Genomic DNA, 27,751 nt, shown 5'->3' on the forward strand with positions numbered 1-27,751 from the left:
CCGGGCAGTCTGGCTTCGGAATCCACGGCTTTCCTACTGCTTTATGCTGCCACTGCCTCTTGTATTGGAAGGATCAGACAGATCGGCAGAGATACTGTGGTAGGTGATGTGAGGGAGGTGACAGGACAGAGGGGGCCACCATGGAGGAGGTGGCATCTCAGCTGGTTCTCCCTCTGGGAGTTAGCAGAGACCAGAATGTGCTACCGAGGGGAGGTGTGAGAGATTGTGGCACGTCCTGGGGACTCCAGAAGTGGTTTTATGTGCATCCCACTTACCGTGGCTGTGTACATAACTACCCCAAAACAGACTAGTTTTATTTGTTCATAGATAGTGCAGGTCAGGAGCTGGGGCCGGGCATGCTGGGGATGGTTTGGCCCTGCTCCATGATACCTGGGCCTCAGATGGAGAGCCTGAAGGCTGGGGGAGGGGGTCACCTGAAGTCTGGGTTACTCCCGTGTCGGGCAGTTGATGCTGGTGTCAGCTGGGGGCCTTGGTTCCTCCCACGCCCTCTCCACGTGGGCTAGCTTGGCCTTCCTCGTGGCTTAGTGGCTGGGTCCACGGGCAGGCATCTCAGGGCCAGCATCTCAAGAGAGAAGCCAGAGAAAAGAGGCTTTTTCTAACCCCAGCATCAGATGTTACATCAGATGTCACTTCCACTGTGGTCACCCCAGTTCCCCCAGATGCATGAAGAGAGAAGAAGACCCCATGTCATCAGAGGAGTGCCATCGCCACGGGATGTGGCTGCCTTTGGAAAATACCATCCACCACACTGTAGCTCTACCCAGGTTGGAATGGACACAGCCACTCTACTTGGCTGGTTTGGACAAAGGTTATTAGTTAGCAGGCTGACATCAGATTTGGCTTGATGCTCCCCCCACCCCCTCATCCTCCACCTTCAGATGCCCCAAAGTTGTCAGTGGAGAGTGATCTGGAGCCCAGTCAGTGGAGATTACTGCAGTCACCAAACATCCTGAGCTGCTGCCATGCCAGGCGGGCAGCACACGGAATCCTCAGCCCCATCAGGGGACAGCAGGCCCCTAAGGAAGGCAGGCAGATAAACAGTAGTGGCCGTGACAGCCAGCACTGAGAGCATGGCCCAGCACTGGCCACTCTTCTGAGCACTTTGCATACTCACAGAAAGCCCACACCGCCCTAACCAGGTAGGTGCTCCTGCTGTCCCCATTTAACAGATGAGGAAACAGCCACAGAGAGCCACCTCCTCCGTGGTGGCCTCCCCTGTCCCGTCACCATACTCACATCACATGCCACATTATCTCTGGCTCAGTATCACAGCAGAGCCACATTGCAAACCCTCTGCTGTGTGTCTGGAAGGGGATGCCCGCGATACAGTGTGGTAGGTGCTCTGGGTCATGTTTACACAGGCTGCTCCCTATAGCCCCTGTTCCCAGCCCCAGATATGAGCTCTTAATAGATTAGAGTGACTGGGTGGCGTCCAGCCCTCAAATATATTCCTTTCCAAGGTGCTGAAGGCCAGCTTTTACCTACAAATGTATGGCCAGGATCTTATGAGCTCCAGTTCCAGGCAATCAGGTGTTTGTGGTGTGCTTAGTACATGCCAAGTTCTGGGCCCATGCTCCTGGGAGAAGCAGGCTCTCTCCAGGGGCCATAGTCCTGTGACACCAGTCAGTGATCACACTCGAAGAGGGGAAGGACTGCACGGCGTCTGCAGATCAGCAGGTTTTGTGGGTGAGGATGCACTGGCCTCCATGGTGGTGGCTGGGGACTTCTCAGGGTGGGTGTGTCCAATGGGTTGATGGTACTAGGAGTGTAGAGGGCAGGGTGCCCAGGCCGTGGGGTCGGTGAGGGCAGAGGCACAGAAGGCACAAGGTTCTGCAGAGGGAGAGGGGGCATCTAGTGCTGCTGGGCGGGAAGTGTGATGGGTGGGTGGGGACCAAGCGACTGGTTGAAAGCCCTTGAGTGGAGCCAGGCCTTTCAGCCGCACAGGGATGGCAGGATCAGATGAGAGGAGCCCTCTGGCTGCAGGGCTGCTGGTGCCTCTCCCTTGATCTTATCCCCTCACCTGCTTTGACCCTCCCCTTGGCCTGACTCCCATGCTGTACGCCTCTCTTGTCCCCCTGCTCTAGGCCCCGATCTTCCTCCTGCATCTTTCCTGCACGGCATCCCCTGCTGTGCTCCTCCTCCTCCCGCTCACTCCGGCACATCTGTGTGCTTCCCTGTAGGCAGCAGCCTTCATTTTGCTGACCCAGCAGAAGTCCTGTGACCAGGAGACCAATTACAACGTCATGCTGTATTTATAGCATTTATAGCATACTTCTACTGTGCCATGTTGCTGTTGCAAATTTTGTGTCTTTGTGGGGGTTGTCAAACCACGTCCTGATTCAGAACCAGCTGGCCCCGCTTCCCAAGACATTCACACTGTATTTTGTGCATCTATCATGTTTTGTTACAGCTCATAGTGCTGTGCATAGTAAGATGTTGTTGAATGCATAAAGGTTCTGTCTCATTCTTGCTTAGAATTTCTCTTGAGATCTCTCTGGAGAATGTTTTATTTTTGCTTTGTCATAAAACTGAGATCTATAACACACAAACAGAAAAGTGCATAAAGCTAAGAAATAATTATAAAGCCAATAAATAATTATAAAGCCAACACCCGTTGAGCCCCAGAATGTGCATGCTGCCGGCTCCCCAAGCCCCCAGCGCACCCATCCACATCTCCCCTCCTCCGGCCTCCCCACGCAGTAGCTGTGCCTGATTTCAGTTACAAATGGAATATTCACCATGTAGATTCTTCTGTCCCTGAGGTCCCCCCATTGCTGCCTGTGACTGGTTCTTTCACTTTCGTTGCTGTTTAGAATTCCACCATCTGTTTATCCATCCTGTTGACTTGAGTGGTTTTCTCTGTACATTCTTTTACAGCCTTGGTCATCTATAACTTCCTGAGCCTGTGCTATGAATACCTTGGGGGGGAAAGTTCCATCATGTCAGAGATCAGAGGGAAGCCCATTGAGTGAGTATGAAGCCCCCTGGGAGCCTCCCACACCACCTTGTTTCCTTGGCCTGACGTTCTCTGAGCTGTCCTGGCGTCAGCTGGTCACACAGACCACGTCTGCCCATGACCTTGACCTATTGTGCCTCTCCCACACTTCCTGAGTGAGGCCATTCACTGGGACTCTTGGAAGGGCCTGTTTGGCTCTTTCTCCTCTCTCTTCCTGCCCTTTCCTGTTTGCCTGTTTTTCCCTCTTGCAGTTTTGACATTTAGTGCCTTTCAAGTTGGTTTGTTACCCCAAGGCTAATGTCACCCTGCTCCCTCCCGCAGGCCCTGGTGCACATGGAAATGCTCTCTTGTGTCTCTCCCCATGCTTGGCTTAAAGACTGCCCAGGGTCCAAGCCCCATCCCCACCCTACCCCACTGTACCCTGAATGTGAAGGAGGGTGGCCTCCTCCAGCCCCACCCTCCTGAGTCCTGGCTTTCTGCTCACCAGCCCCTTCTCCGCTTGTCTCTTCCAGGTCCAGCTGTGTATATGGCACATGCTGCCTCTGGGGGAAGACTTACTCCATTGGATTCCTGCGGTTCTGCAAGCAGGTGTGTACCCCAGCAACTGCCCTGATCAAGAGTTGCAGGCAGGGGACCAGGAGCCTGGGTCTGTGCCCTGGAGTAGCAGCTGCAGGGGCCGTCCTGCCCCTGGTTGAAAGAGTGGCAAAGGCTGGCCTAGGGCCGGGAGGACCCTGCTGCAGGGCCCATCTGTGGGGTTCCCGCTTCCTACGAGGCACCCCAAGCCCCAGCACCCACTCCCCAAGCTGTTAGGGATGCACTTGCATTGGCAGGATGTGCTCAAGGGGGCAGAGACAGGTGTCCCGCGACTGTCTGACTCAGCCCTGGGCAGGCAGTGGTCCCAGGCTCTTGCTCACTTTGACCAAGCCTTGTTGTGCATGAGAATCCAAGGCATTGCCTGGTGATTCTAGAATCTCGGTTTGAAAAATTCTCATCAGCTGCGGCTAGAGGCTGGGAGGGTTCTGCATTAAAGAATGTGACAGAACAGTTCTGTGCAGCCTCTGGTCTCTTACCCCATTTCCCACCTGGCAGTCAGGCCAGCAGCTTCCAGTTTCCAGAGCTGCCCTCCCTGTGGTCTAGAGTGGCCCGGCTGGAGGCGGTGTGGTGTTGTGCTGAAAGTCCATGGGCCTGGGTGACTGGCCACGTGAGTCTGATTTCCAGCTTCTCCTCTGACGGTGTGATCTTGGATAGGTTACGCAACCTCTCTGGACTTTAGTTTCCTCTTTCATAAAGTGAGCATAATGATACTTATCTCAAGGGATGATTTAAGGAACAGGTGAGAGATAGCATTTAACACAGCTCTGGCTCAGAGCCCGCTGTCTTGCTCAGCACCACACCCAGTCAGTGTGACCTGGACTTAATCTCCTCTGGGGCTTCACAGGGCCTGTCAACCCCTCCAGCATCACCCAGTGTCGTCAAGAGGCGAAATGAAACCCATGATCACTGTGACCTGCCCGAGGGCTGGCTTGCTCTCCTGTGCGGGGCCATGCCCGCGGGACGGGCACACCCACAAAGCACTGCCTGGACGTCCCAGGCTCCAGTTCTGCCTCCAGACCATCCTTTCCGAGGGTGTTTCTAAATTCAAAATCTCCCCACAGGACCTGTGGGGGAAAGAGTTCAAACTGTCCTGGGTTTGGGGTGGGGCCTTTCAGAGCCGTTGTTTACCAGCCGTTGGCCCAGCTGTGACTCACTGCTTTCTTTGATGACTAGATTGTGTATGAAGTTTTGATCCCAGATTACTAGCTAGGTTGCCTTGTTGTAAATTATTTCCCAGCCCCATGGGCTCAGATGTTCTGCCTTCCCGGAGGTGGCAGAGACAGGTAGTAAAAGGAAAGGACAGAAGAGGCCTCTTTACCCCTTTCCCATGGGAGAGAGGACACTGCAGCTTTGTTGGCAGGGCGGCGCCTGGGGTTCCGAGTCTCCTGGAGAGTTTGCTGCTCCTGCATTTCAGCTTTTCCGTGCCTCAGTTTCCCTAGCTGCACTGTGGGGATGACGACAGTACTTAGTCATGGGGCTGTTGAGAACACCAAGTGAGCTGACCCAGGGCAGCCTCGGCCTCTCGGCAGGCTCGCAGCGCTCACTCCCTTTCCCCAAAGCGTGCTGGTCCCGCTTCTAGAGAGTAGGGGCCTGGGGAGTTTTGTGGGGTTCACTGACCGCAGCATTGCCCCTCCAGCTCCACCACACGTGCCTCACCTCTTGGCAGCCCCACAACTCAGGCCACCTGGGGCTCCCCTGTAAACCTCGCTGGAGCCCCTTTCGGGGCAGAGACCTGGGATTTCCACAGGTAACTATGCTCCGGGGTCCTTGCCCCATTGGGAGCCACACTAGCTTAGCCTTTTAAACTGCACCCACCTCCACAAAAGGGGCCTCGTGGCTTGATTTGTTTGGTTTCAAGAGAATGGTGATTCCAGTGATTTTATGGGCGCCATGGGTACCCCTGGCATTTCCTGGGGCCTCTGTAGGGACACGTGGAAACCTGGCTGAGGGATTCTTTCAGCAGCTGAGGCCTCTAATGAATGCTCAGATGTGGGAGACCTCCAAGGACAGCCTGTGCTGTCTGGTTCTTCATTCACCACACAGCGGCCCAGCGACATGGGGCTGGTTACATCCATTTATCATGAGTGGCCACTCAGAGGCTAAGTGACCATCCGTTCAAACTTCCACAGCTGGTAGTTGGCGAGGCCAGAATTCACATTCAGATGTTGGGACTCCAGACCTTGTGCTTTGGGCAGCTTCCTATTTTACACTCCTGTGGGTCATCTCCATCCCTAGGAAGACCCCAGCTGGACATAAACCCCAGGCCCAGGCCCAGGCCCAGAGCATGGGGCAGGGAGCCAGACCTGGGGTGGACGAGGAGGCCCTCACCCACCTCTGCTCCCCGTGTGTGGCCACCTCCCGCGGCTGCCCCCTCCAGCACTTAACGCCGCGCACTTGTCTGCTCTCTGCCCCTGGGCCTCACCATGAGCTGCTCCCTCTGCCCGGCCCCTGTCTCTCTGGGATGTTCCTGCTGGCCCCTTCCCTGGCGGTGTCTCTGTCTCCTGCTCCTCTGTTCCTCCGCCATTCTTCCTTCGCATCCTTCTGTCTTCTCATGCAGCCGTTCCCCCAGGGGCAGGACATGGGGCCTCCCCCGACCCCTGTCCCCTAGCATCCAGCACAGGCCCAGCTGGCTGGTGGAGGTGCTTGCTCCATGGTTTCTGTGCTCATCCTTGACCCTTGACCTTCTCCCCGACAGGCCACCCTACAGTTCTGCGTGGTGAAGCCGCTCATGGCTGTTAGCACCGTGGTCCTCCAGGCCTTCGGCAAGTACCGGGATGGTGACTTTGAGTAAGCAGCGGGTCCGCCTGAGGCGTGTGTGGGGAAGAGTGGGTGGCCCTGCCCAGAGGCTAATGCCCTGGCTAAGAGAATGGGGTGGCCACAGACTGGCCCTCACTCATTTCCTCCTCTGAGTGGAGACCAAGCCTGATCCTGGCCTTCCTCACGCCTCCCTGCACCCCTGAGTCATGATGGCCATCACGCTTGGCCCCGCCTCCGGCACAGTGAGTGAGCACTCAGCGTCCATCATGTTCATGTACAGACTGTAGAGTGGTGCCCCGGGGGTGGGCCATGAAGGAACAGTGACTATTCCCAAGGCAGGGCACGAGAGGGTCAGAGCCTTGAGAGGCCCGTCTCCAGTCTCCTCTCCTGTGGGAACTGACACACACACATCACTTTGGGGTTAATGTAAGTGACCGCGTGTCCAGGCCCTGAGCTTGCACGCGCTTCACACATACTTGTACCCATGCCTTGCACAGCAGCCCCCAGGGGCCAGTGAGCAAACAGACTCAGTGGGGGATGTAACTTGGCTCAAGTGAGAAGAGCAGAGCCAAGGTGCATGTCACTCTGACCATCAGGCTGCGGCCCCTGCCCCAGAGGATACCTGGAGTCCTCTGCCAGGAGCATGGGCACCAGGGCTGCAGGTGGCAGGGCCGGCCTGCTCTGCTGGTGCTCACCCTCACGCTCCCTGTAGTGTTTCGACCGCTTTGATCACCTGTCCCCTCTCTTTGGTGGCTCGGGAAGCATTGCTGAGAGCCATGGGGATGGCATATAGTCAGGGCAAAGGGCAGGGGGGTCCTTGTCCCAAAGGAGGGTCTGTTCAAGCCAGAGACTGCTCCGTGTCCCCACAGTGCCACCAGCGGCTACCTCTACGTGACCATCATCTACAACGTCTCGGTCAGCCTGGCCCTCTACGCCCTCTTCCTCTTCTACTTCGCCACCCGGGAGCTGCTCAGCCCTTACAGCCCTGTCCTCAAGTTCTTCATGGTCAAGTCTGTCATCTTTCTTTCCTTCTGGCAAGGTGAGCCTCCTCCCAGCCCCTGTGAGGCTAGCCTGTGCCTCCCTGTCTCCTAAGCCTTGTCTCCTTCCTCTTGCTCACCATTCCCAGTGACCCTAGGGCCCAGGCCATGGGGCTGTCCCTGGGTGATCCTGGCCTGGAGCTCAAGGGACCTCTGTCCACTGAGCACCTGTGGGCTGTGACATCTGAGCCATGAGCTTTGGTGGGACTGCTTCATGGATGGGGACTCGAGGTGATGTCTTGGTGTTATCAGCCAGGAACTGGAGGGATGGGGTTTTCTTGAGGCCTTGGCTTGTGTCAGCCTCTCTGCCCAACAGGAGCAACTGTGGACCCTGCTTCCATCCTCCTGGGGGCATGTCATTTGGCGGGCTGTATGGAGGAGGGGAGACCGCGAAGGGGGTCCATTCTGGGGCCAGATGTCGATGCCTCTCTTTCCACATCTTCCCCTCCAGGCATGCTCTTGGCCATCCTGGAGAAGTGTGGGGCCATCCCCAAGATTCACTCGGCCCGAGTGTCAGTGGGTGAGGGCACAGTGGCTGCTGGCTACCAGGACTTCATCATCTGCGTGGAGATGTTCTTTGCAGCTCTGGCCCTGCGGCATGCCTTCACCTACAAGGTCTATGCCGACAAGAGGCTGGACGCACAAGGTATGAGCCATGGTCCTGAGACCAGCGGGAAGAGTGCTCCCCAGCCCCTCCTCAGGATCCCTCCTGCCTCCCAGGGTCCTGCAGGGACAGATCCCTGGCTTATGTGTAAGAAAGGGGCCACAGAGATCAAGGCTCCCCTGTCTCCTGTCACAAGGGTGTGTGTGGGTGTGTGTGTGTGTGTGTGTGTGTGTGTGTACACAGCGGGTCCTGGAAGCTAGACTCATATATCTCCCGGAGAAGCAGGGTCTGGGGGATGCCTCTGGCTGCTGCTGGGCAGAGAGGGGATACTAGAGGGATGAGGAAGAGGAGGCAGGAATGCCTGAAACAACTTACCCAGTGAGGGGGCAGGAGGGCCTCCTGTCTAACATGTCCACTCGAGGGTTCTGCTGCTGCCAGCTCCCTTGCCCTGTGGCTGGAGGAGGGACCCACTTGTCCAGGCCCCCCACCTGTGCCCACCACAGGCCCTGGGGAGCGGCGTGCTGAGCAGAGTGTAGAAGCGACATCCTGGCCGGCACAGGGCTCCCTGGCCCCCCGCCTCCCACCTTACTTGCCATGTTCTTTCTCTGGTTGGGAAGAGGCCTTAAAATGCCTGAGGCTGCTGGAGGCATGTGGCTGAATTGCTCTCCAGGCCTCTCAACTCTGGCACCTGACTGTTCTCCCAACACACTTGCTGGCTGGGCTCTCGAGGCACTTTTTCTAGTTTTGAATCTACACTTAGTGGCAGGCGCTGTGCTGGCCAGGGCTCACCTCTACCTGCTCCTATCTCACCTGTGTCCCGCCAGGCTGCCAGTTGGAAGGATCTGGGCGACTCCCACCCAGTGTTGAGGGAGATATCTGTTGGCACTTGGGAAGGTCACCCTTGTGCCTAGAGCCTGAGGCCATGGCTGAGAACTCTTTCTGCACCCTTAAGACAGGCTTTAAGACATTGTATCTGTACTGCTGGCCCTGCAGAGGCTCTCCCAGGGCGCCTGGCTGTCTTCCCACCCACTGCCCCCAGACACATCCACCCCCAGTGAGAAACAGCATGGCCAGGAATCCAGCTCTAGCAGAGATGCCAGCCCAGCTCAGCCAGGGAAAGCTGCTTCCCGCCTTTGCCCACCGCCCTGCTGGTCCTGGGCATGTGGTCCACCCGCTAACCGAGGCGCCAGGCCCCTCTCAGCCCTCCGGTCAGGCTTGGGTGCAAAGCTGGCTCTGTGGTGTGGTCTGCACAAGTCAGCCACCCACTCCGTGACATCCTGTGAAGTGTTGTGAGGCCTGTAAAGCACATGGTGCCGGCCCAGCAATTCCAGCCAAGCCTAAAGAGGAGCAGGGGTGGGGGTCCCTACTTAGGTGCAGAGGCTGAACTCCAACCACCATTCTGGGTGTCTGCTGTTTGTCCCCCAACCAGAAGAAAGTGTGAGCCCCACACAGGCATCTCCTAGGTGGACACCTCCCCCCCTGCCCGGCCCTGAGAGGGCAGCTGGGTCCTCCTGAGTGCTGGCAGGGCTGGGGCGGGGCGGGCAGGGTGTGCGGTGCGGTGCCGGCCTCGGTGGTGGGCGCGTGGTGTTCACTCAGCTGTCTCTTGTCTTCTCTATTTCTCTGGCTCCCTTCCCCCTCCCCCGCCCTGCTTTTGCCCCGGGTTTGGCCGCGGGCAGTGCTGACATATGGCCCTTACGGTAGGTTCTGCTCTCAGTTTGCACGTCTGTCCTGCACGTCAGTCCTGGTCCCAATCATCAGCATGCGTCTCCCCCTAGTTCCTTCTCTGTGTCCCCGTCTCCTCCCTCACAGGCACCCCTGGGTGGCAGAACCCAGAGCACCCACCCACCGAGGGCTGCCCTCCATAGAGCTTGCCTGCTTCCGTCCTGGTCTCTCATTGTTCTGGAATACGCCCTGCGCAGTCTGAGGGCAGAGTACTTGTTAATGGGAAATCGAGACATTTAGTTTCTGGGCAGAGAGTGGGAAGGTGGAAAGAGCATACAAGTTTGAGTCTGAAGACCTGGGGCCAGAGTCAGGCTCACCTCTTGTATCTCGGTTTTGAGGCCTGGGCCATTTCTACCCCCAGAGCCCATGGGGACAGTTAGGGAATTAGGGGGGAGCACTTCAATGCAGGTGACCCCCGCCCTCTCAGTCGGCTCCGCTGTGGGTCCGTGGCCCACTCCTCAGAGTGAAAGGGAGCATCCGCAGGTGAGGGGGGCATGGGCCAGCTTCCCTGAAGCCTGGGCACCCCCTCACCCACGCTGCCCGTCCTCAGTCAGCGTGCAGCTTGTCCTGGCCCCCCAGGGTATTCTGTGAAAACGCCTACAGGGTGCCAACCTCCACCCCAGCTCCCTTCCCACCTGCCAGACTTTCCCCAGTGGCTGCCTACCTTCTCCCTGTGGGGCTGTGCTCCATTCTGCACCCCAGCCAAAGGAACCATTTCTTTCCTTGTCCCTTCTCATATCTCAGACCCCATACTGTGTCCCAGGAGTGGTTGGTTACATGACACAGCCTTGGGGTGGGGGGTACAGGACCAGGGTTGGGGCCAAGCAGCCTTGCCCCCTCTGCCCCTGCCCCTCACGGCCCCCCTGCCTCCCACCCTGCAGGCCGCTGTGCCCCCATGAAGAGCATCTCCAGCAGCCTCAAAGAGACCATGAACCCGCACGACATCGTGCAGGACGCCATCCACAATTTCTCACCCGCCTACCAGCAGTACACGCAGCAGTCCACCCTGGAGCCTGGGCCCACCTGGCGCGGGGGCGCGCACGGCCTCTCACGCTCCCACAGCCTCAGCGGTGCCCGCGACAACGAGAAGACTCTCCTGCTCAGCTCCGATGACGAGTTCTAGGTGCGGCTGCTGGTGGGGAAAGACTGGCGCCTCGGCCCCGGGCAGGGTGTGCCCCACCTCCAGCCTCACGTCCGGACCGGGAGGCAGGCGGGCACAGCTTTGGCATTGCCCTTTAATTTATTGGACCAGAAACACTCACATATCGCTTCCAGAGGAACAGCCAGATGCTGTCTGTCCAGGGGCCGGCCCAGGCTCGTCCAGGGGCCGGCCCAGGCTCACCCAGGAGCCTTCAGGAATATTTATACAATGCCAAGGCTCTACTGCCTGGGCGAGGGGCAGAGGACACTGGGAGTGACTCCCAGGCCCCTGCAGCTCGTCCTGAGGTGGTGGCATGTTGGGACCAGCCGTGCCCAGGCCCAGATGCTTGTGCTGTGGACCAGCGGCTGCAGCCTTCTCAGCCCTTCCCCCACGAGACTTACAGCCCCTCCCCCAAACACCGTGCAATACTCTGACCTGGGCTCTTACCTGCCTGTTCCCTCTCTGTCCACCCTTGTCTGATGCTAGATTAGCCTCACCCTGGGCAGGAGGAAGGAGGAAGGAACACAGATGCTCTCTGTGGACCCTCTTCCTGACCCAGGCCTGCCTGGCATGCTGCAAGGATCAGAGCCAGACATCAAGAGCCATGGGTCCCACCTCGGAAGGGTGTGCGGGAGCAAGTGGGCCCCTCTTCTGGGTTGTGGCCTTTCCAAGCCCCACAAGGCAGGGGTCTCTGGGCTCCTGAGTGTCCTCTCTGTGGCTGCACCTTCTGCCCGCCTCCTGCCCCTTCCTCCTGGCCTGCTGAGGACAGCTGGCAGCCCACACTGCCCTCCCACTTGGGGTCCTTCTTGAGAGTGTTTTGGGGAGAGCCCTTGCTTCCCAGCTGCTCAAAGGGTCAGTGGCTCCCAAACCTCCCTGTCAGGCTGAGCGATCAGCATCTGCTGGATCCCGGTCTCTCCCTGGGGCTTCTCCCTCCTGCTTCAGGGGGAGGGTCTGAGTCTCTGCATTTCAGACCAGCTTCCAGAGGAGCACAGCCTTGCTGGGAAGGAGGGTGGAGGGATGGGGCATGCAGCGGTGGGGAGCCAGGAGGTGGGAGTGGTTCCAGACTCCTCTCCCTGGCCCCGTCTCCACACAGGGCCTGGTGTCCTGCCTCATCTGGCCCCATGGCCCATCTTTTCTGTGCCTTAGTCACACATGAAAGCTCCCCTCCCTAGGCCCTCGGTCTGTCCCAGACACTCCCTGGGGGCTCCCTGTTAAGCTGCTAGCACTCAGAGGATCCTGCAGTGCTGGGCCAAGTGCCCTTGGGCAGGCCTCAGGGCAGGCCCCAGGACTACCAGTCGCCTCCCCTCACCCGCCTCCATGCCCATATACCTGGAGCCTCCCAGAGCCGGAGCCCTTTCTGGCCACTTTTCTTCGGAAGAGCCTTGTGATGGACACAGTGCATATTCATACAGGCAGTGTGTCCCATCGCTGGAAACCCAGAGAGCACGTGATTTGGGGCTACAACAGCCTGGAGGAAGGGTAGGGTGAGGGAGAAGGGCCCTGCCCTGTGGCATCAGAACGTCACCGTGGAATCTCTTCCCTTTTGATCACTCCTGGACTGAACTGCCCCAAGGATCAGTGAGGGGTTCCCTCCCAGCAATCTTCCTGGGTCTCCTTTGGTCTTTGTGACCAAGCCAGCCCTGAGGGGTGGGGGGCACAGAGGCCTGCCTGTCGGGTACTGGAGGCAGCAGGTAGGTGCAGGCTAGGCTGTCTGAGGAGAACCTCCGGCCTGCCCCCACCGTTTGCTTTCATGAATCTGTTTCTGTGATTCTCCTTCCAGGCCAAAGTGTGCTGCTGACTCCCTGCCCCACTGTCTTTGCCTGCCCCGGCGGCACCAGCCCTCTCGCATGGTGGGTGGGGGAGATGAGGGGCTCAGTGGCAGGGAGCTCGCTGCCCCTGGGGAGATGGGGCTGGGATCGCGTGCCTGACCACTCCATCCCTCCTTCCTAGGATGCATAACCTACCTTGTCTTTTTATTTTTTTTAATTTTTTTTTTCCTGATAGAGTAGCTCTTTGTACATAAAAAATACTTGAAAAATTAATTGTATGATGTATGAGAAGACAGAGTCCCCTAGTTTTGTATCTCGTGTATGACTGCCATGAGTTCCACCAGAAAGCCGCTCTATTTTGGTCTCTGTGACATTTTAAATGCGTGACAGAAGTGAGCAAATAAAGTGAGAAAGAAATATATATATGAGATAATATAGATTGTATTGAAATCTCCTCTGCCTGTGGGTAAGGTTTTTTCCCTTCCTCTTCCCCAGCTCTGTGTGTGTGTGTGTGTGTGTGTGTGTGTGTGTCTGGGGGTGGATTTAGTGGTTGTGGGCAAGGGTGTCCTAGGAAACCCCCTTCCTTCCAGGGCGTAGGTGTAGGCTGGGGGGGTGGATTCACATTGCCAGAGGCAAAAATTGGGGTCCAGGGCCCCATTGGATAGCGTTTCCCCCTTCCCTGGCCAGTGGGACACAGTGGCCTCCTTGGTCCACTGGCCGCAACACCCCACAGGGCTGTTGTGTACAGCAGGCTGATGCCTTGTGCCCCATTTTGTCAGCCAGCTAGATGGGGCCTGCGCTCTGGCAGCCCCACTCCTGTAGGTGTCTTCCAGGGGTTTGAAGAGATGCCCCTCCCTTCTTCCAGGCTATCTTCCTGCCTTCCTGAGCCCACCCTCCGTCCCGGGACCCTAGGTGCCTTCCCCAAGAGGCGAGGAGGCCGGGAGAGGGGCCTTCAGGGCAGTGGGCAATCGCATGACACCTGGTACCTTTCTGCCACCAGGGCATGTCTTCCGGGCAGGCTGTGCTGACAGGGGCGCTCAGGAATGCAGCGTGGGCGGGGGAAATTCCCAGCCCGCTGACCTCCGCTTGTCCCTCCCGCAGCTTCCTGCTGCCCTGTCTACAGGCCCGAGCTCAGTGTCCGGGATCAGGGTCCTGGGCCTCAACCTGAGTGGGGGAAAAAGGCCTGTGGACCAAGACAACCCATGTGGTTTGACCCTTCCCCCGATTTCAAATGCTACACGTTCGACAGAAGCATCCTCTCCCAGCCCCACCGTCCCTCCATACCCAGCCACTCAGAAATTGTCCTCGCCTTTGGGGTAAACGCTCACTCTGCATTAAAGCTTACAGCCCCTCGGGTTCCCAGTGCTCGTCACACCTGTGCCCTTAGAGTACTTCAGTTGTACAGATGGGTAAACTGAGCTGCAAGAAGCTAAACAAGTCATCCAAGGTCATACAACTAGAGAAAAACACCTTGCTTTAACCTCAGTTTCTCTGATCCACAGATCACAGAACACTCCACTCCTCAGGGTGTCCCAGAAGGGCTGGCAGATTGGGTTGAATTCCAGGGACTTCGGGGCCTAGGGTGAGACACAGGGTTGCAATTTAGGCGTGCAGGCTTGGACTAAGGAAGCCACTTCTCTCCCTGCCTCCCTCTGACTTCCGGAACATGAGGAAAATATTTTTACTTGGCTATAGATTATCCGACCTCAGTGTGAAAGTGCTGGAAAGATTACTCTCAAATCAGGGAATTTTCCTTTCTGGGCGGGACTGTGTATTTGCTGAAGGGATGCCCAGAGAATTTAACCCTACATTTCATCATCCTCCCGGCTCTTGCCTTTCCCAGGGAAGCTCCTTGACTCCAGGCAACCAGATGGAAGGATAGGTGTTTTATCACCACTCTTCCCAGTTCCCTTCTCCACCCCACCCCTCAAGCCCAGGTACAAGAGCTGGTGACGGGGCAGTTTCCTCATCAGCAGATTGGGGCTAACCTCCCACCCAGCAGAGGTTCCAGCCTGGGATTGAAAGCAGAACTCTATCTTGGGCCCCTCATTCAGAACGCACCCCCCCACCTCAAATAGACCAAGACATGCTTCTAAACTGTGGAAAAAGGGAACTTGACTTTATTCAGAAAGTCTACAAAATACAGAAGGCGGATAACTCGCTTACTGTAAGAAAAATAAATAAATTCTTGGGGCCGGGCAATTTTTTAAAAACATTTTTTGGTTGTTTTTGTCAGCCGGCTTTCCCAAAATATAAGATAAAATGTGATTTACTTGCAGATATAAAATATAAAGTCCAGCTCAGGGCCACACACCACTTTTCCCAGGCAGTGGGCACTGGAGCTCTGGCTGGGGAGAATAACTTAGACTCGTGCAATAAATAAACAGCAGGGAGAGGAAGCTGTATAGTGAGGGGGACGGGAGGGGCTGGGGCCAGGCTTCCCAGGAGAATGGCGATCAATGGCAGTGGTCAGCCCCCACCGCACAGTGGACAGCCACAGGTGGATCCTTCCCTTTTAAGGACCCCTACCCCAGTGGCTACAGGACTGCAGGATCTGTCTTCTCATCTGCCCACCTGCCACCATGATCACCTCCTTGGTCCCCTTTCTCTCTGGCTGGCCAACTCCCTGGCTGCAGGAAGAGCCCAGGGTTGAGCCAAGCCAGCTCCTTTCCTCTCTTCCATCTGCATCACCTTCTCTCTCCCTCTGCTTCTTTCCCCCTGACTCACAGAGAGCTGTCGCCCAGGCCAGGGAGGCCCTGGCACCACCTTTTTCAGGCCCTGTCCACTGTCCCTCGACAACCATGGCTGGAATCTCAGGGCAGAAGTGGGAATATGTGGTTTTCACTTCCAGCTCAACCACTATATATATATATGACCTTGGGCATTGTCACGTCTGCTGCAGGCCTGTTTCCCCATCTGTTAACTGGGCTTCACTAGATGACTTCTAGCAAATCCCAGCTTTGGAAGGCCAGGCATCCAGGCCCGAAGCAAAGGTGGGAGCATCAGCTTCCCAGCTGGGCCGTCCCACAAGACACATACAGGGTCAAACCTAGTCCTATAACCCGAGAGGGTGGGGAAGGGCCATTGGCACAATCTGAGCAAACAATTACAAAATGAGCGGTGGCACTCTTCCTATCTACTGCCCTTCTCTAATTCACTCTGTATCCCATCCTCCCAAACTAAGATGGCTGAAACTTCGGCCAAAGGAGACCGCAGACCCCGACCCTACCTTACCTCCTTTCTCACCAAAGTTACCCCTCCCCAGGGCCATTAGGGCCCAGTTTCAGGGGCTGCACGAGGAAGACAGCCTCTGGGGATGGAACGTATGTTCACCACAGGGGCTGGTGGCTGCAGAGAAATGGCACCTGGGGACAGAGATTCTGCTTAGGCACTTAGGGAAGGCAGCTGGGGACAGAGGGGCGTGGTTTGGAGAATGGGCGTGGGCGGAGCGGGCGGGGCTCTGCGGGCACTAGGAGCAGGCGGCGGGGGCGGGGCCGGGGGCGGGGCCCGGGCCGGAGGCGGGGCCTGGCCCTGGGCTCGGGGCGGACTTGACGATGGTGATGACGCTGGCCGGTGCCACGAGCGCCGCAGGGCCGCGGGCGGCGGCCACTGAGCGCGCGAAGCCCTGCAGGGCCTCGCACTTGCCGCGCAGCGCGTCGAGCTCCAAGCGCATGGCGGCGTTCTCGCGCGCCAGCTTGTCCACCTCGCGCTCCAGCTCCGACTTCTGCTTCTGCAACTCCTCCTTCTGGCACACGCGCTTCACGCGGCAGCTGGCCGCGTAGCCACGGTTCTTGAGCGTGCGGCGCCGCTGCTTGAGCCGGGTCACCTCCTCCGCCGAGAGCCCGCGCAGGTGCCTGTTCAGCTCGCGCACCGACAGCCCCATCAGCGCCTCGTCCGACAGGTGCGGCGTGTTCTCGCTCAGCTCGCGCTTGATCTGCGGGCAGCAAGTTGGGCTCATGGGGAAACTGAGGCCCAGGGTCGCACCCAGGACTTGGGGCCCTGAGCCCTGGACCTGGCGTGCAGCAGGCGCTGGGGACGGCTTCCTCTCCATCACTAGTGCTCCCCCTTCACCGCCAGCGACACTGAGGTGGTGGCTGGACTTGCTCCAAGGCTCCGAAGGGGAGCAAAAATCCCGAAAGGGGAAACCCGGCCAAACCCTGATCTGAACACAAAAGGAGCCACCCCAGAGCTCAGCCCAGATTCTAACCCAGCTACCGGCCCTGCACTCTGCCAGAAAAACCCAGGAAAGCACCTTTTAAGCCAAGTGGACATTGTCCCAGTGGGGAAGCAGATCTAGAGAGGGAAGTGCCCTGCCCCGGGGCACACAGCCTATGGCTCCAGCCCAGGCCTCCTGGTTCCCAGCCCTTCTGTTGGCTTCATGAGTGTCTGATGCCTGCTTAGCCACTCCTGGGGATTCCAGAAACTGAAGGGGACGTTGGGATGGGAGTCAGCCTGGGCAGGGAGGGAGGAGAGGACTGGAGATAGTAAAGGCTGCCTTCTCACCTTCAGGGCTTTGCTGGATAAAGGATCCACAGACATGTTTGCAGAAGGTGTCCTCTGGATTGAGACCTAGGGAAGAGAAGAGGCCAAGGTAAGTTTATTTTTTTCCACTTCAAATCCAAACTCACTATCTTGGCATTCAAGCCCCATGCTGTCTTAGAACTCTTATCACTTTCCTCTGTCCCAGTGGTCCAGCCACAGTGGCCTCATTGAATTCCAGCCTCAGGACCTTTGCACTTACTACTCTCTTTCTTGTTCTCTTCCCTTTTATCTTCCCATAGTGACTCTTCATCATTTAGGTCTTTCCTCAATGCCACCTCTTCAAAGAGTTCGAACTATCTGGCTAAAACACTCCTTGTGCCATATCGCATAACCCCATTTACTAACCCACATACAAGTCACCTTCTGCAATCATTTTGTGTTTGATGACTTGCTTGTGGTCTGTCTCTTCCTCCCACACCTCCTCCACCAAAATGTAAGCCCATGAGGGGCAAGGACTTGCCTGTCCTACCACTGCATCAGTATGCCTGAATCAGTGTCTGGCACATAGTAGGTGCTCACAAGTAAAAATATGCACCAAATGAATGGATCCCCCCTCCCCCATCCATTCTTCCACATGGGGATTTTATTTTATTTTTTTTTAAGTTTTCATTAAAGTGTAACCTACATTCAGAGAAATGCACAAATATGTGTACTAGTCAATGACTTTGTTCACAAAGTCCAACCAGCACCTCATTAAAATATAATATAAACCAGTCCCCTCCCCTCCCCCTACCCAGGGCTCCCTCATCCAGACCTGTGTTCTAGAAAAGCTTCCGCCACATGGAGGCTTCCCAGCACTAATTCACACTGCCCTGGCAGACAAGACTGCCATACCTAGACCAATGAGGGGCACACTGGCGCTCAATGCCTCCTCCATGGGCCTGAAAGCCCCATGTTCACTCAGCAGATACTTATTGAGCACCCACACATGTGCTTGGCAGGAGACAAGGAAGGCACATTCTAGGGGCCAATGGTCATTGCTCTGGGCTGGGAAGGGGACTGTCTCTGTGAGCCCCCTTTAAACAGCAGTCCTCTCTGTCCCCAGATGATCTGCTCTTCTCCTCCATTCATTTTCAGCCTGAGTTTCCTCATCTGATAATCCTTATGGGGAGGCAGTGGTGGTGAGGAGCAAAGGAAAACAGGGCAGGAAAGCGCTTTGTAATCTGAGACTCAGCATCCTGCCAGTTCTCATTAGCAATACCCAGTTTGATAGAGAGCAGGAGGGAGTAAAACCCGGGTCCACACCCCGGTTCCATCAGCTGTCTCTGGGGCTGGCCTCTCAGCCTCAGCTCAGCGTCTGACCCATCCCTGCCAGCCCAAGAGTCTCTTGGAGACACTAGAGAAATGGAAAGTACATGGACTTTGGCACCAGAACCACTGGGGCCTTTCAGAAGTTGTCCCCCTCGGTAGCTGTAGGATTTTGGCAAATCAGTTAACTTCTCTGTGCCTCTGTTTCCCCATGGGTGACATAGAGTAGCTGTGTATTAAGTCAGATCATTTACTTCTTCCTCAGGACCCTCCCTTGGCTTCCATCTCACTCAGATTAAAGCCAAAATCATCACAGTGGCCCACGAGGCACTGCACGATGTGGCCTCAGCAGATGCCTCTGACTTCAGCTCCCGCTTCGCTTCCCCTCCCTCACTCTGCTCCAGCTACACCTGCTGTTCCTCAAACACACCACACATGCTCCCCCGGGACCTTTGCACTGGCTGTTCCCTCTGCCTGGTATTCTCTTCCTGTAGATAGCCACAAGCTTGCTTCCTCACTTCCTTCAGGTCTCTCTTCAAATCTCATGTTTTCATTCAGTTTAGAATTCCCAGCCCCGACACACACACACACACACACACACACACACACACACACACACACACACACACACACACATGCACTCCCTGTCTCCCTTCCCTACCTCATGTCTCTCTAGCATCTCTCACTGTATAGAACTGTTATTACTCACATATATTTTATGTATTTGTTCAGTATCTGTCCCCCCATTAGAATGTCAGCTCACAACAGAGGAGCTCTTGTTGTCCATTGCTGTATCCCGAGTGCTTAGAGCAGTGCCTGGCACATAGCAGATGCTCAAGTAATGGTAATTGACTTCTCAGTGTGACTCAGGCCAACATGGGAACAGTCTGGGGCCTCTCAGGAACTGCCCCCCACCCCAGCTCCTCCTGGCCCACAGAGCCAGTGGGTCTGTCACCCCAGAGGGAAGCAAGAAGAGAGGCAGGAAAGGGAAGCTGGCACTTCAAGAGATCCCCTGACAGAGGGCAGCCCCCTGGCCCTTGGGCTGAGAGGGTCCTCAGAGCCCCTCAAGCTTCTTGTGTAACTGGGGGAAACTGAGGCCCCAGTAGTCCCAAGTCAGGACCCTAACCTTTCACAGATACTACCTAGAGACCCTCATACACCACCCCCACCAATCCTACCCTTCAGGACAGGCCTCTTAAATGGCCACCTTCCCCCAACACACATACACACACCTCAGAGGTCCCAGTACACCTCCCTGCCGGCCTTAGCGCATGCTCCACTCAGCAGCTGGACGCTCTTTCCACTGCGTGAATCTGACCATGTCACCACCCAGATGCAAACCTTGTGTGGGTCCCTATTATTCTGGGCACAGAGTTATGGTCCGCTTGTGTGGCACCCTCAGGCTCACTTCCCATCACTGCCCACCTCCATTCTGCACTCCAGCCACGAGGAATTTCTTTCACTTCCTCTCACCCCACGCTTTCTTGCCTTTGAGCCATCCCAAACCTTGTGATACTTCTTCCCCCACCCCCACTTTAATCTGGCAGACTCCTACTACTACTCAACCTTTTGCCCTAGGCATAGACAACTCTTCCTCCAGGAAGCCCTCCCTGACTCCAGGGACTTGTTTGGCCTGCCCACCCCATGAGTTCTCCCCTACATTGTAATGGTCTGTTTCCTTGTCTCCTCACCAGACAGGAAGTGCCAAAGGAAGGAACCAGGCTGAGGCAGCTCTGGATGCTGAGGGCCTAGCAGGGAGCAGGTATGGATGGGTGGAATCTATGACACTGTCCACCACCCAGCTTGTCAGGGTCTGAACTGAGTGCCAAGTTCAAGCCCCACTGAATACTGTCAAGAGAAAAACTTCCTGGCCCTGCCTCCAATTCTTCCTCCTTTCCATCTGCCTCCTTGCTTCTGCATGGCAGGGACTGGTATGCAGACGCCAGGAGGCTGGGAAGGGAGCAGAAGGATTGTAGCCTCAAGACTGGCTCCCAGATGGGACGTGGGAAACAAGGAAAGGAGCATGGGATTAAGGGTCCCGCCTGGGTTTGAGTCCCATCTCTGTTTTCTCCAGGCTGTGTGACCATGGGCAAGTCACTCTACCTCTCTGGGTCTCCATCTGTAGGATGGGAAGAGTATCTGACTCACAGGGTTTTGGTGGAAACAAGTGGTAAACAAGAGAGGTCAGTGAGTGTCTGGAAGGTTGTTAGAATTGCTGAGTCTGTCCATGAAGGGTCAGGCCTGTAGCAATTCCTGGGACTTCACTTTGACTCAGCGTCGTCTGCCTGGCCAGGGTCTCACAAGAAAGGCCCTTAGAGACCAACCGGCTCCTGCCTCCTTTCTTTACCCAAGGGGAAGTGGAGACCAGAGAGGGGCATCTCTTGCCTGAAGTCACACAGCAGGTGAATGGCTGCCTCCCCCCAAATCAGGAGGAATTCTGAACACCTGTAAAGGCCCCAGGACTGACTCCTGATCCTTTTCACACCATCATCACCCTGGTTCTCTTGTCAGCCCTGGGAGGTAATGGCCAGAGAGGTCAATAGGGTAGTCCAAGGTCACACAGCTAACAGGGGGTGGAGCCCAAAACTGAGGCCACACTGAGCCACATGTCTCCTCTCAGTGTGGCCCTCATGGGGTACCCTCTCTTGGCCCTGTTTCCCTACCCCTATGAAGAGAAGGCTGGACTTGCCAGTCTCCAAGGCTGGACTTGCCAGGCTCCAGCCCTGATGTGCCAGCATTTATGTTGGGTCTGCCAGGGATATGCAAACGAATATCCAGAGATTCAGGCCCCCTTGCCACCTATCCAGTCATCTGGGATGTTAGGTGACACCCAGGCAGTCTGGGCTACACAAAGAGACCTGATGGGAGAGGGGAAGCCTCTCCTTACGTAGACTGAGCCTGTTGGGTGCTGAGCACTGGGTGCTGTGGCTGATGCAGAACCTTGGAGGCCTGGCCCCTCACACAAGTCATTTTTCCTCCCAGGACCTTGGTTTCCTCAAAAAAACAAAATGGGGACAATCATAGCTATGTAAAATACAAGGGGCTTAGGCAAGATCAGAAGGGGAAAATGGTTGGTTTATCTCACTGTCACCCCTCCTTCCATGCTCACTCAGGCATCAGTAATCTCGATCACAGCACTTTTTCCCACTGAGCTTGGACACAACCTCGGAATCCTTTCAACACAGTCTTCCAGAGTAGGCGCAAGAGGAAACTGTTGGCCATCTATATAATGTTGGCCATTCTGTATAATGGCTGAGGGTCCCGCCCGCTCCACTGGCTGTGGTTCTAAGTACTTTGGGGCCCTAGGGAAGCTTTGAACCTATTTTTCCCTCCTTCCCTCCTTCTCTTCCAGTTCTCGCCTCAGCCCCCTCAAGGGCACACTGGATGTCAGCTGAGGCGCCCACGTTTGCCCGGGACTGTCCTAGCTCAGCAAAGTCAGGCAATCACAGAGGGAAAGTCACGAGAAGGGGGAACTTTCCAATAACCTCAGGCTCTCAGCCTCCAACTTCAGGCCAGGGGCTGGTCAGCCAAGGGGCACAGGGCCTTGGCCAGTCTGGTAGACCTTGGACCTGAGACATCAGCTGATCCAACCTCCTTGTTCTGTAACTGAAGCAAGCAGGCAGCTGTTTGGTGGCAGTAATGGGCTGGAATCCAGGAGTCCCAACCCCTGCCCAGGGCTCTTTCTTCAATGCCAGCAACCAGCCGGCCCCGACCCCCTACCCGTGCTTCTTCCCTTCTCTTTTGAGGCCAGCAGAACTGACCTCCAGGGTCGGTAGGTTCCTAAAATTCCTTGGGAGGACGGAGAATGAACTTACTCTCGGGGGATTGATAGCTGCCTTGCCCAGTCAGCAGCCACATCCCTGACCCCCTAGTCCACTACAGAGACATCCTGTAGACGGCCCACCCACTGGCATGGGCTCCTCTCTGGCTGCTGAGCCATTCTGCTTCCTCTGTGAGGACAGAGGGAAAAAATGTGTTTTCCTGGGCCTTGGCAGTCAGCACTGGTGTAGCCTCCTCCCTGCTCGAAGGGAAGCAAAGCTGGGAGAACCCAGCACTGTGGGGAAGAAGGAGCCTGAGGGGTCCAGCTCTGGTTCTACCACCTGCTCACACTCGCTGTGTGTCTTCAGGTATACTACTCCCTCTCTCTGAGCCTCAGGTTCCCAACACACCAAACCAGCAAGCCTAAAATACCTCCTAGCACTGACAATCTCAGAGTTTAGAGTGTCACATTCCAGCCTGGATTGGAGCTCCAAGACCACCAGCAGAGTAGAGGCCCTGGAGGAAGGGAAAAGAAATCAAGGAAGGCTTCCTGGGGCCAGGGGCATGAGAACACAAACTCAGAGACTATCAGCCTTGACCATCCCTCTACTCCACCTGCTTAGCCAGGGACCACTTCTTTCAGCTGAACCATGGCCAAAGCCACCTCCTCACTGGGCAGTCTTGCCTGCCTCCACCATCTATCCTCCCCCAAGAGCTGTCAGAGGCATCATGACTGACAAGAACTGACAAACCTGACCACGTTTGGCCCATTTCAAAACCCAGCCTCCCCTCCACCCCATATGGTGGGGCCTGTTCTCTCCCAATCTCTCCTAGGATCCTCGTGCTGACAACAAATGAATGAGTAGACAGTAAACTCTAGAGTCCCTGCACATTTCCCAAAGGGATACATGGGGTGTGTGTGTGTGTGTGTGTGTGTGTGTGTGTGTGTGTGTGTGAAGGAAGATGTCACCTGGGCCCTGAAGGATCTACAAGCTTTTGGAGACTGCTTCAAGAATCCTATAGCCCGTGCCCAGGCTTCTTGCCTCCCGGGGCTTCCAGGCCTTTTTCTCCAGGTGTTGTGGAGGTCTACCAGGACACTGACCCAGTGCTCACTCATTCATTCAATCAGCAAACATCCAAGAAGCACCTACTCTGTAGATGCCAGGCTGGATGCTGGGCCCTGAAGGCTCCAAGTTGAATCAAAGCCCCTGCCCTCAGGGGCTACACAGACCATCATGGCTTGATCTTACAACCTGGCTCACTGGTCTCCTCGGGGAAGCCTTCCTTGATTGCTCTGGCTAAGTTGGAGCTCTGTTACAATCTTTCAAACCACAGTGACTTCCCCCTCATGCCTCCCATCTCAGTTGTGGTTTTTGCCTTTAGTTTAGTGGCTCCCCCTTTACCATAGTCTCCCCTCCTCGACTGTAAGCTCCCAGATGGGAGGCTCTGGGTCTGATTTGCTCACCATCTTATCCCCAGTATCTAGTTCTCGATAGGCTCCATGGCAATGAAAGCTAAAAGCATCAGGACTGAGGGAGGAGGCATGGAGGCCAAGGGAGCCCTACTGAAGGCCCAGGGATGATGATTCAGTGGGAGGTTAAACCTTTAAGTACTAGCCTCCCCATCTATGACTGAGTCAACCAGCCGCTTCTTCTTGTCCCCTGATCCCTAGCCCTCCTCAGGGATGTTTCCTGCCCAGCTTTGAGGATGGGCCTGCATGATTCCTTGCTTCTGGCAGCCACCTCCTTTACCTGAACCCCACATATTCCTGGACATCTCTGGCCTAGCCTGGGGCTTCTGGCTCTATTTTCTTTCCCAGAGTTCCCCTCGAAAATAGGCTGTTTGTGGAGGCTGCCATATGCCCCCTAATCCACCTCCAGCTTGGATGTTGCCTAATTCCTGCCGCAGATGGGAATACTGCAGATGGGGACATGGAGTTTCCCAGCTGTGGTAGGAGAGCTCACCAGGGCTCAAAGAGTCAAAGTTAAAAGATCACCTGGTTCCCCACCCCAGCAAGCTCAATTCCCCCTACCCCTCAATGACTGTATAGCCCTGTGGATGGGAGGACAGGGAGGGCAGAATAGGACCTAAGAATCCCTAGACCCTAGCCCATCCCTCAGAGGGGGCGGGTCGAGGTCTGGGCCCCACCCCTCTTACATTAGCCCTTCATACACCAAGAACAGCTGTCCCTTTGCCTGTTGACCATCGCTGGTCCGGGCCTTCAACTAGTTCCTCAGGTCCAGCCATGAGTAGGTCTGTCTGACTAGTCCCATCTGTGAACTGAAACCACCAGGAGGGCAGAAACCAGCTCCACCCCAGCCTTCGGTTCTCACCCTCCCAGACCCAGCAGGTACAACCCCTAGAACCCAGACCAGCCAGAGGAGTAGCCACCGAAGAGAGGAAGGAAGCCTGGTATCCCTTCCTACCTCCGACCTTTGCCGTGGGTTTTTCTGGCCCTTCCTGTTCTCCTGAGACTGAGGGGTTGGGCAACCCTGGCGGTGAAGGAGCGTCCAGAGGGAAGGATCTGCAATCCTCCGGGAGCCGGAAAACCTGGGGACAAGGACCTGGGCACCAGCCCACTTTGTTGCCAGACCCACCAGGGTTGCTGGGGCCCGGGGTGGCCCCCTCACCTCGTCCCCCAGTCAAGCCCGGTGGGATCTTTGATATTTTGCCCCACCCTGTGGCTGAAGGCGCCGGCTCTGGGCGGGGGACAACACCGCGGTCACATGGCCACGGTCCTGGGAAACTCCGGGGAGAGCAAAGGCTCGGCCGCCGCCGGCTGGTAGGAAGGGGACAGTCCGGGCCAGAATTCCTAGACCCCTTTTGACTACGGACTGGGCCGCTTCCCTCGCTCCGTCCCTATTCCGTGTTTATTCCTGTGGGCACGCTCTCTTCGAGGTACGCTCGGCTGGAACACAGGCCCCAGGGTCTTCACCCGCCTGGGAGCGCGCGCGGACGCACACTTCAAGGTACACGGCGCACGCATGCAGCGGTTAGGATACCCAGGACGCTGGCCAGGGAACACACACACACACACATGCACGCACGCCCTCGGACGTAAACAAACCGCGCACGCACAGCCCGCGGGCACCCGTCCAGGGACTGTTCTCACCGAGTCACGTACATGTACACACCGCCCCCAGCCCCGCCTGGGCGGACGCTGAAGCTCGCCAGCCCGCGCTACCCTTTCCTGCCGGCTTCGCCGCCTCCCGGCCCGCGCCTCCAAAAGGGGCCCATCATCCCCAAAGCCCGACAAGCTTGCTTCGGCCGCGTCTCGGTCCCGCCGGACCTCTGCACCACCCCCCACCCCGACCCCCACCCTACTCCAGCGGTCAGGGCGAGAGATCTATGGTAGCATCGAAAGAGCGCGCCCTGGCGTCCCGCCCCAGCCAGTTTCCCGGGTCGCGGAGACCCTGTCGCCTCCGGGCCCCGCGCGCCCGTCCCGTTCCGGGCCCCGCGACCCTCACCCGCCTCTCGGCCTGCTTCGCCTGGCGTCCCTGGCACGCGCGGGTCCCACTGCTGTCCCGGCTGCTGTCGCGGCCGGCGCCTTCGTCCGTCTTCCCCTCCGGTTCCGACCGCGGGTCGCTCGGAGCCGGGCTCTGGGGAGCGCCGCGCCGAGTTTTGTTGTGGGGCGGGTAGCGCAGGGGGCCGCGCCGAGTTGTAAGGCGAGCTTCCCGGAATTACTCACTCACAGGATTCCTTTCATTCATAAAAACCCAGTCATGCGGTGACGTCATCGCCTCGGCCGCTCCCCCCAGGCCTCGGAGCGGCCTCCCGACTCCTCAGCCCCGCCCCCGGAAAACTCCGCCCCTGATAGGCCCCGCCCACACCAGGCCCCTCCCCCGGACTTTCAATCCCAGTTGGAGCGCTGGCTGCGGGCATTCACGTGACACTGCACCAGAGTCGCTCGGGTGAAGGTTTCATTTGTCTCATTTTACAGTCCTGGGCGTCTTCTCCTTTCGACCTACACCCTGTGCCTTGATGATCTCATCTAGTCTCGTGGTTTTAAATGCTATCTCTAAGCTCCGGAGCCCCAAATTTGTATTTCCAGAGCAAACAGCTTCTCTGGGTTCCAGACTATCTGACTGCCCCCCTCAGTGCCTCCACGTGGGTACCAGATGGGGACCACACACCTGCAGGGCCACAACCTAACTACAGAGCGTCAACCCTACCTCAGCAACCCACACCCCCAGGCTCCCCCATCTCAGCTGTTCAAGCCCAGACCTAGGAGACTTGCTCCATCCCTTTCTCCTTCCTCTTCACCTCATGAGTCAGGTTGATTCTACCTCCAACACTACCCTGCATTTGACCCCTTCTGTCACCCCTGGCCATACCACCTTGTCCAGGGACCATCAACTTACCTGGACAAAGGCTGCAGCCTCCTGATAGCTTCCTCACTTTGCCCCTAAAGGCTTTCTTCACATACCAGAAAATGTATTTCTCAAAACAAGGATCAGATTGTTTCACACTATCCCACCCTGTGGCTTAACACCCTCAAAGTTTTCCCTTTGCATTTAGAATATAAACTATACTCCTCCCTGTGGCCTACAGGGCCTAAGCCATCTGGCCTCTACCCAGCTCTGCAGCCTCACCTCCTGTAACTCCCCCCTCACTACTACTCTTCAGCCACACTGCCCTTACTGTTCCTCAAACACATCAAGCTCATTCCTGCCACAGGTCCTTTGCACTTGCTATTTCCACTTCTTTTCCCTGTCATCCTTCAGGTCAGCTCAGATGTCATGGCCTCAGAGAGGCCTTTCCTAACAGTCCTGGCTAAAGGCACCCCCACCACTGAAATGTGTTTTTATATTACTTTAATATCTCCAAAGGGTATTATCTTGCTTATGTATTTGCTTACTATTCAGTGTCTTTCTCCAAACCAATGTAAGTTTCATGAAGGTAGAACCTTGTCTATCTTGTTGACCACTCCATGTCCTGTGCCTAGAACAGTGCTTGACACATAGTAAGCCCTCAATAAATATATGTTGAGGAAATAGAAGAGTGGAAGCTCAGAGAGGTAAAGTGACTTTCCAAAGTTACCCAGACAGGAAGTACAAGAACTGGAATTTGAATCTAGGCCTGACTAATTCCTGATCCAGACATTTGGGGCTATGCCCACCTCGGTGAGGCCCAGCATAAATGTAAGGGATATATTCAGGACCTGGAGCTCCACTCAAAAGAGGTGGCTTTGAGGGCAAAATGGAAGGCTGTCTCAGTTCATTCTTCTCTTTGCTCATGGCGTTTGCATTGTCTGAAATGCCTGCTGTCACTCCAAGAGCCATCTCTTCTGTGAAACTGACATCACAGGACCTACCTTGTTTTACTGAGTATGGCATAGGACCTCCCCAACCAGAATCTTTGTGTGGAGCCCTGGTCACCCATAAGGCTCCCCCTACCCTTGATGTAGTATAATTTCATTTCAGACCCCTTGTTACACGTCCTTGCCTCTGGGCCTTGGGTCACCTGAGATTGTGACATCACTTACATCCCAAAAGTCTTGGGTTTCACATGCAAATTGTCGCACTAGCTTCCCAAGTGATCAAATGTTATAGCAGCTTTGTCTGGCACTCAAATAGTTCTCCTCAAAAAATTGTCCCTTGC

General features: G+C 56.3%; 3 protein-coding genes across 8 annotated transcripts in view; 2 read left to right on the forward strand and 1 right to left on the reverse strand.

Annotated features, from left to right (window-relative positions):
- The window catches only part of TMEM184B (transmembrane protein 184B), a 44,454-nt gene extending 31,432 nt beyond the window's left edge, over positions 1–13,022 (forward strand). For 2 of the 3 annotated variants that reach the window (XM_031463264.2, XM_031463267.2), the window contains 7 exons: positions 2,899–2,989; positions 3,490–3,565; positions 6,267–6,358; positions 7,198–7,367; positions 7,817–8,011; positions 9,646–9,666; positions 10,573–13,022. In XM_031463264.2, coding sequence (XP_031319124.2) covers positions 2,899–2,989; positions 3,490–3,565; positions 6,267–6,358; positions 7,198–7,367; positions 7,817–8,011; positions 9,646–9,666; positions 10,573–10,814 — 887 coding nt within the window. In that variant the 3' untranslated portion in view covers positions 10,815–13,022. The remainder of the gene's footprint in view (positions 1–2,898; positions 2,990–3,489; positions 3,566–6,266; positions 6,359–7,197; positions 7,368–7,816; positions 8,012–9,645; positions 9,667–10,572) is intronic. The other variant, XM_031463265.2, reaches the window with a different exon arrangement.
- Positions 13,023–13,754: 732 nt separating this feature from the next.
- Positions 13,755–25,910, reverse strand: MAFF (MAF bZIP transcription factor F). Of its 3 annotated transcripts, none has more exons than XM_064491447.1 (3): positions 25,622–25,910; positions 17,105–17,170; positions 13,755–16,535 (listed from the first exon to the last, which is right to left on the reverse strand). In XM_064491447.1, exons 2-3 carry the CDS (start codon positions 17,138–17,140, stop codon positions 16,071–16,073), a joined length of 501 nt encoding a protein of 166 aa, XP_064347517.1. In that variant the 5' UTR covers positions 17,141–17,170; positions 25,622–25,910; the 3' UTR covers positions 13,755–16,070. The 3 variants fall into 3 exon arrangements, with proteins under 3 accessions (XP_064347517.1, XP_031319128.2, XP_064347518.1); XM_031463268.2 differs by having other exon boundaries at positions 25,618–25,909; XM_064491448.1 differs by lacking the exon at positions 25,622–25,910 and adding an exon at positions 24,577–25,378.
- The window catches only part of PLA2G6 (phospholipase A2 group VI), a 71,641-nt gene continuing 61,028 nt past the window's right edge, over positions 17,139–27,751 (forward strand). Inside the window, exon 1 of one of the 2 annotated variants that reach the window (XM_064491445.1) lies at positions 17,139–17,192. The gene's annotated coding sequence lies outside the window, so the exon portion shown is untranslated. The remainder of the gene's footprint in view (positions 17,193–27,751) is intronic. The other variant, XM_064491444.1, reaches the window with a different exon arrangement.

Source organism: Camelus dromedarius, chromosome 11 (assembly GCF_036321535.1).
Source record: "Camelus dromedarius isolate mCamDro1 chromosome 11, mCamDro1.pat, whole genome shotgun sequence".
Classification (NCBI taxonomy): domain Eukaryota; kingdom Metazoa; phylum Chordata; class Mammalia; order Artiodactyla; family Camelidae; genus Camelus; species Camelus dromedarius.

Coding starts and splice junctions, on each gene's coding strand:
- MAFF (XM_064491447.1), bottom strand. CDS start 17,140: ATGTCTGTGGATCCTTTATCCAGCAAAGCCCTGAAG. Junction 16,536..17,104: donor TATCCAGCAAAGCCCTGAAG/GTGAGAAGGCAG, acceptor TGCTGCCCGCAG/ATCAAGCGCGAGCTGAGCGA.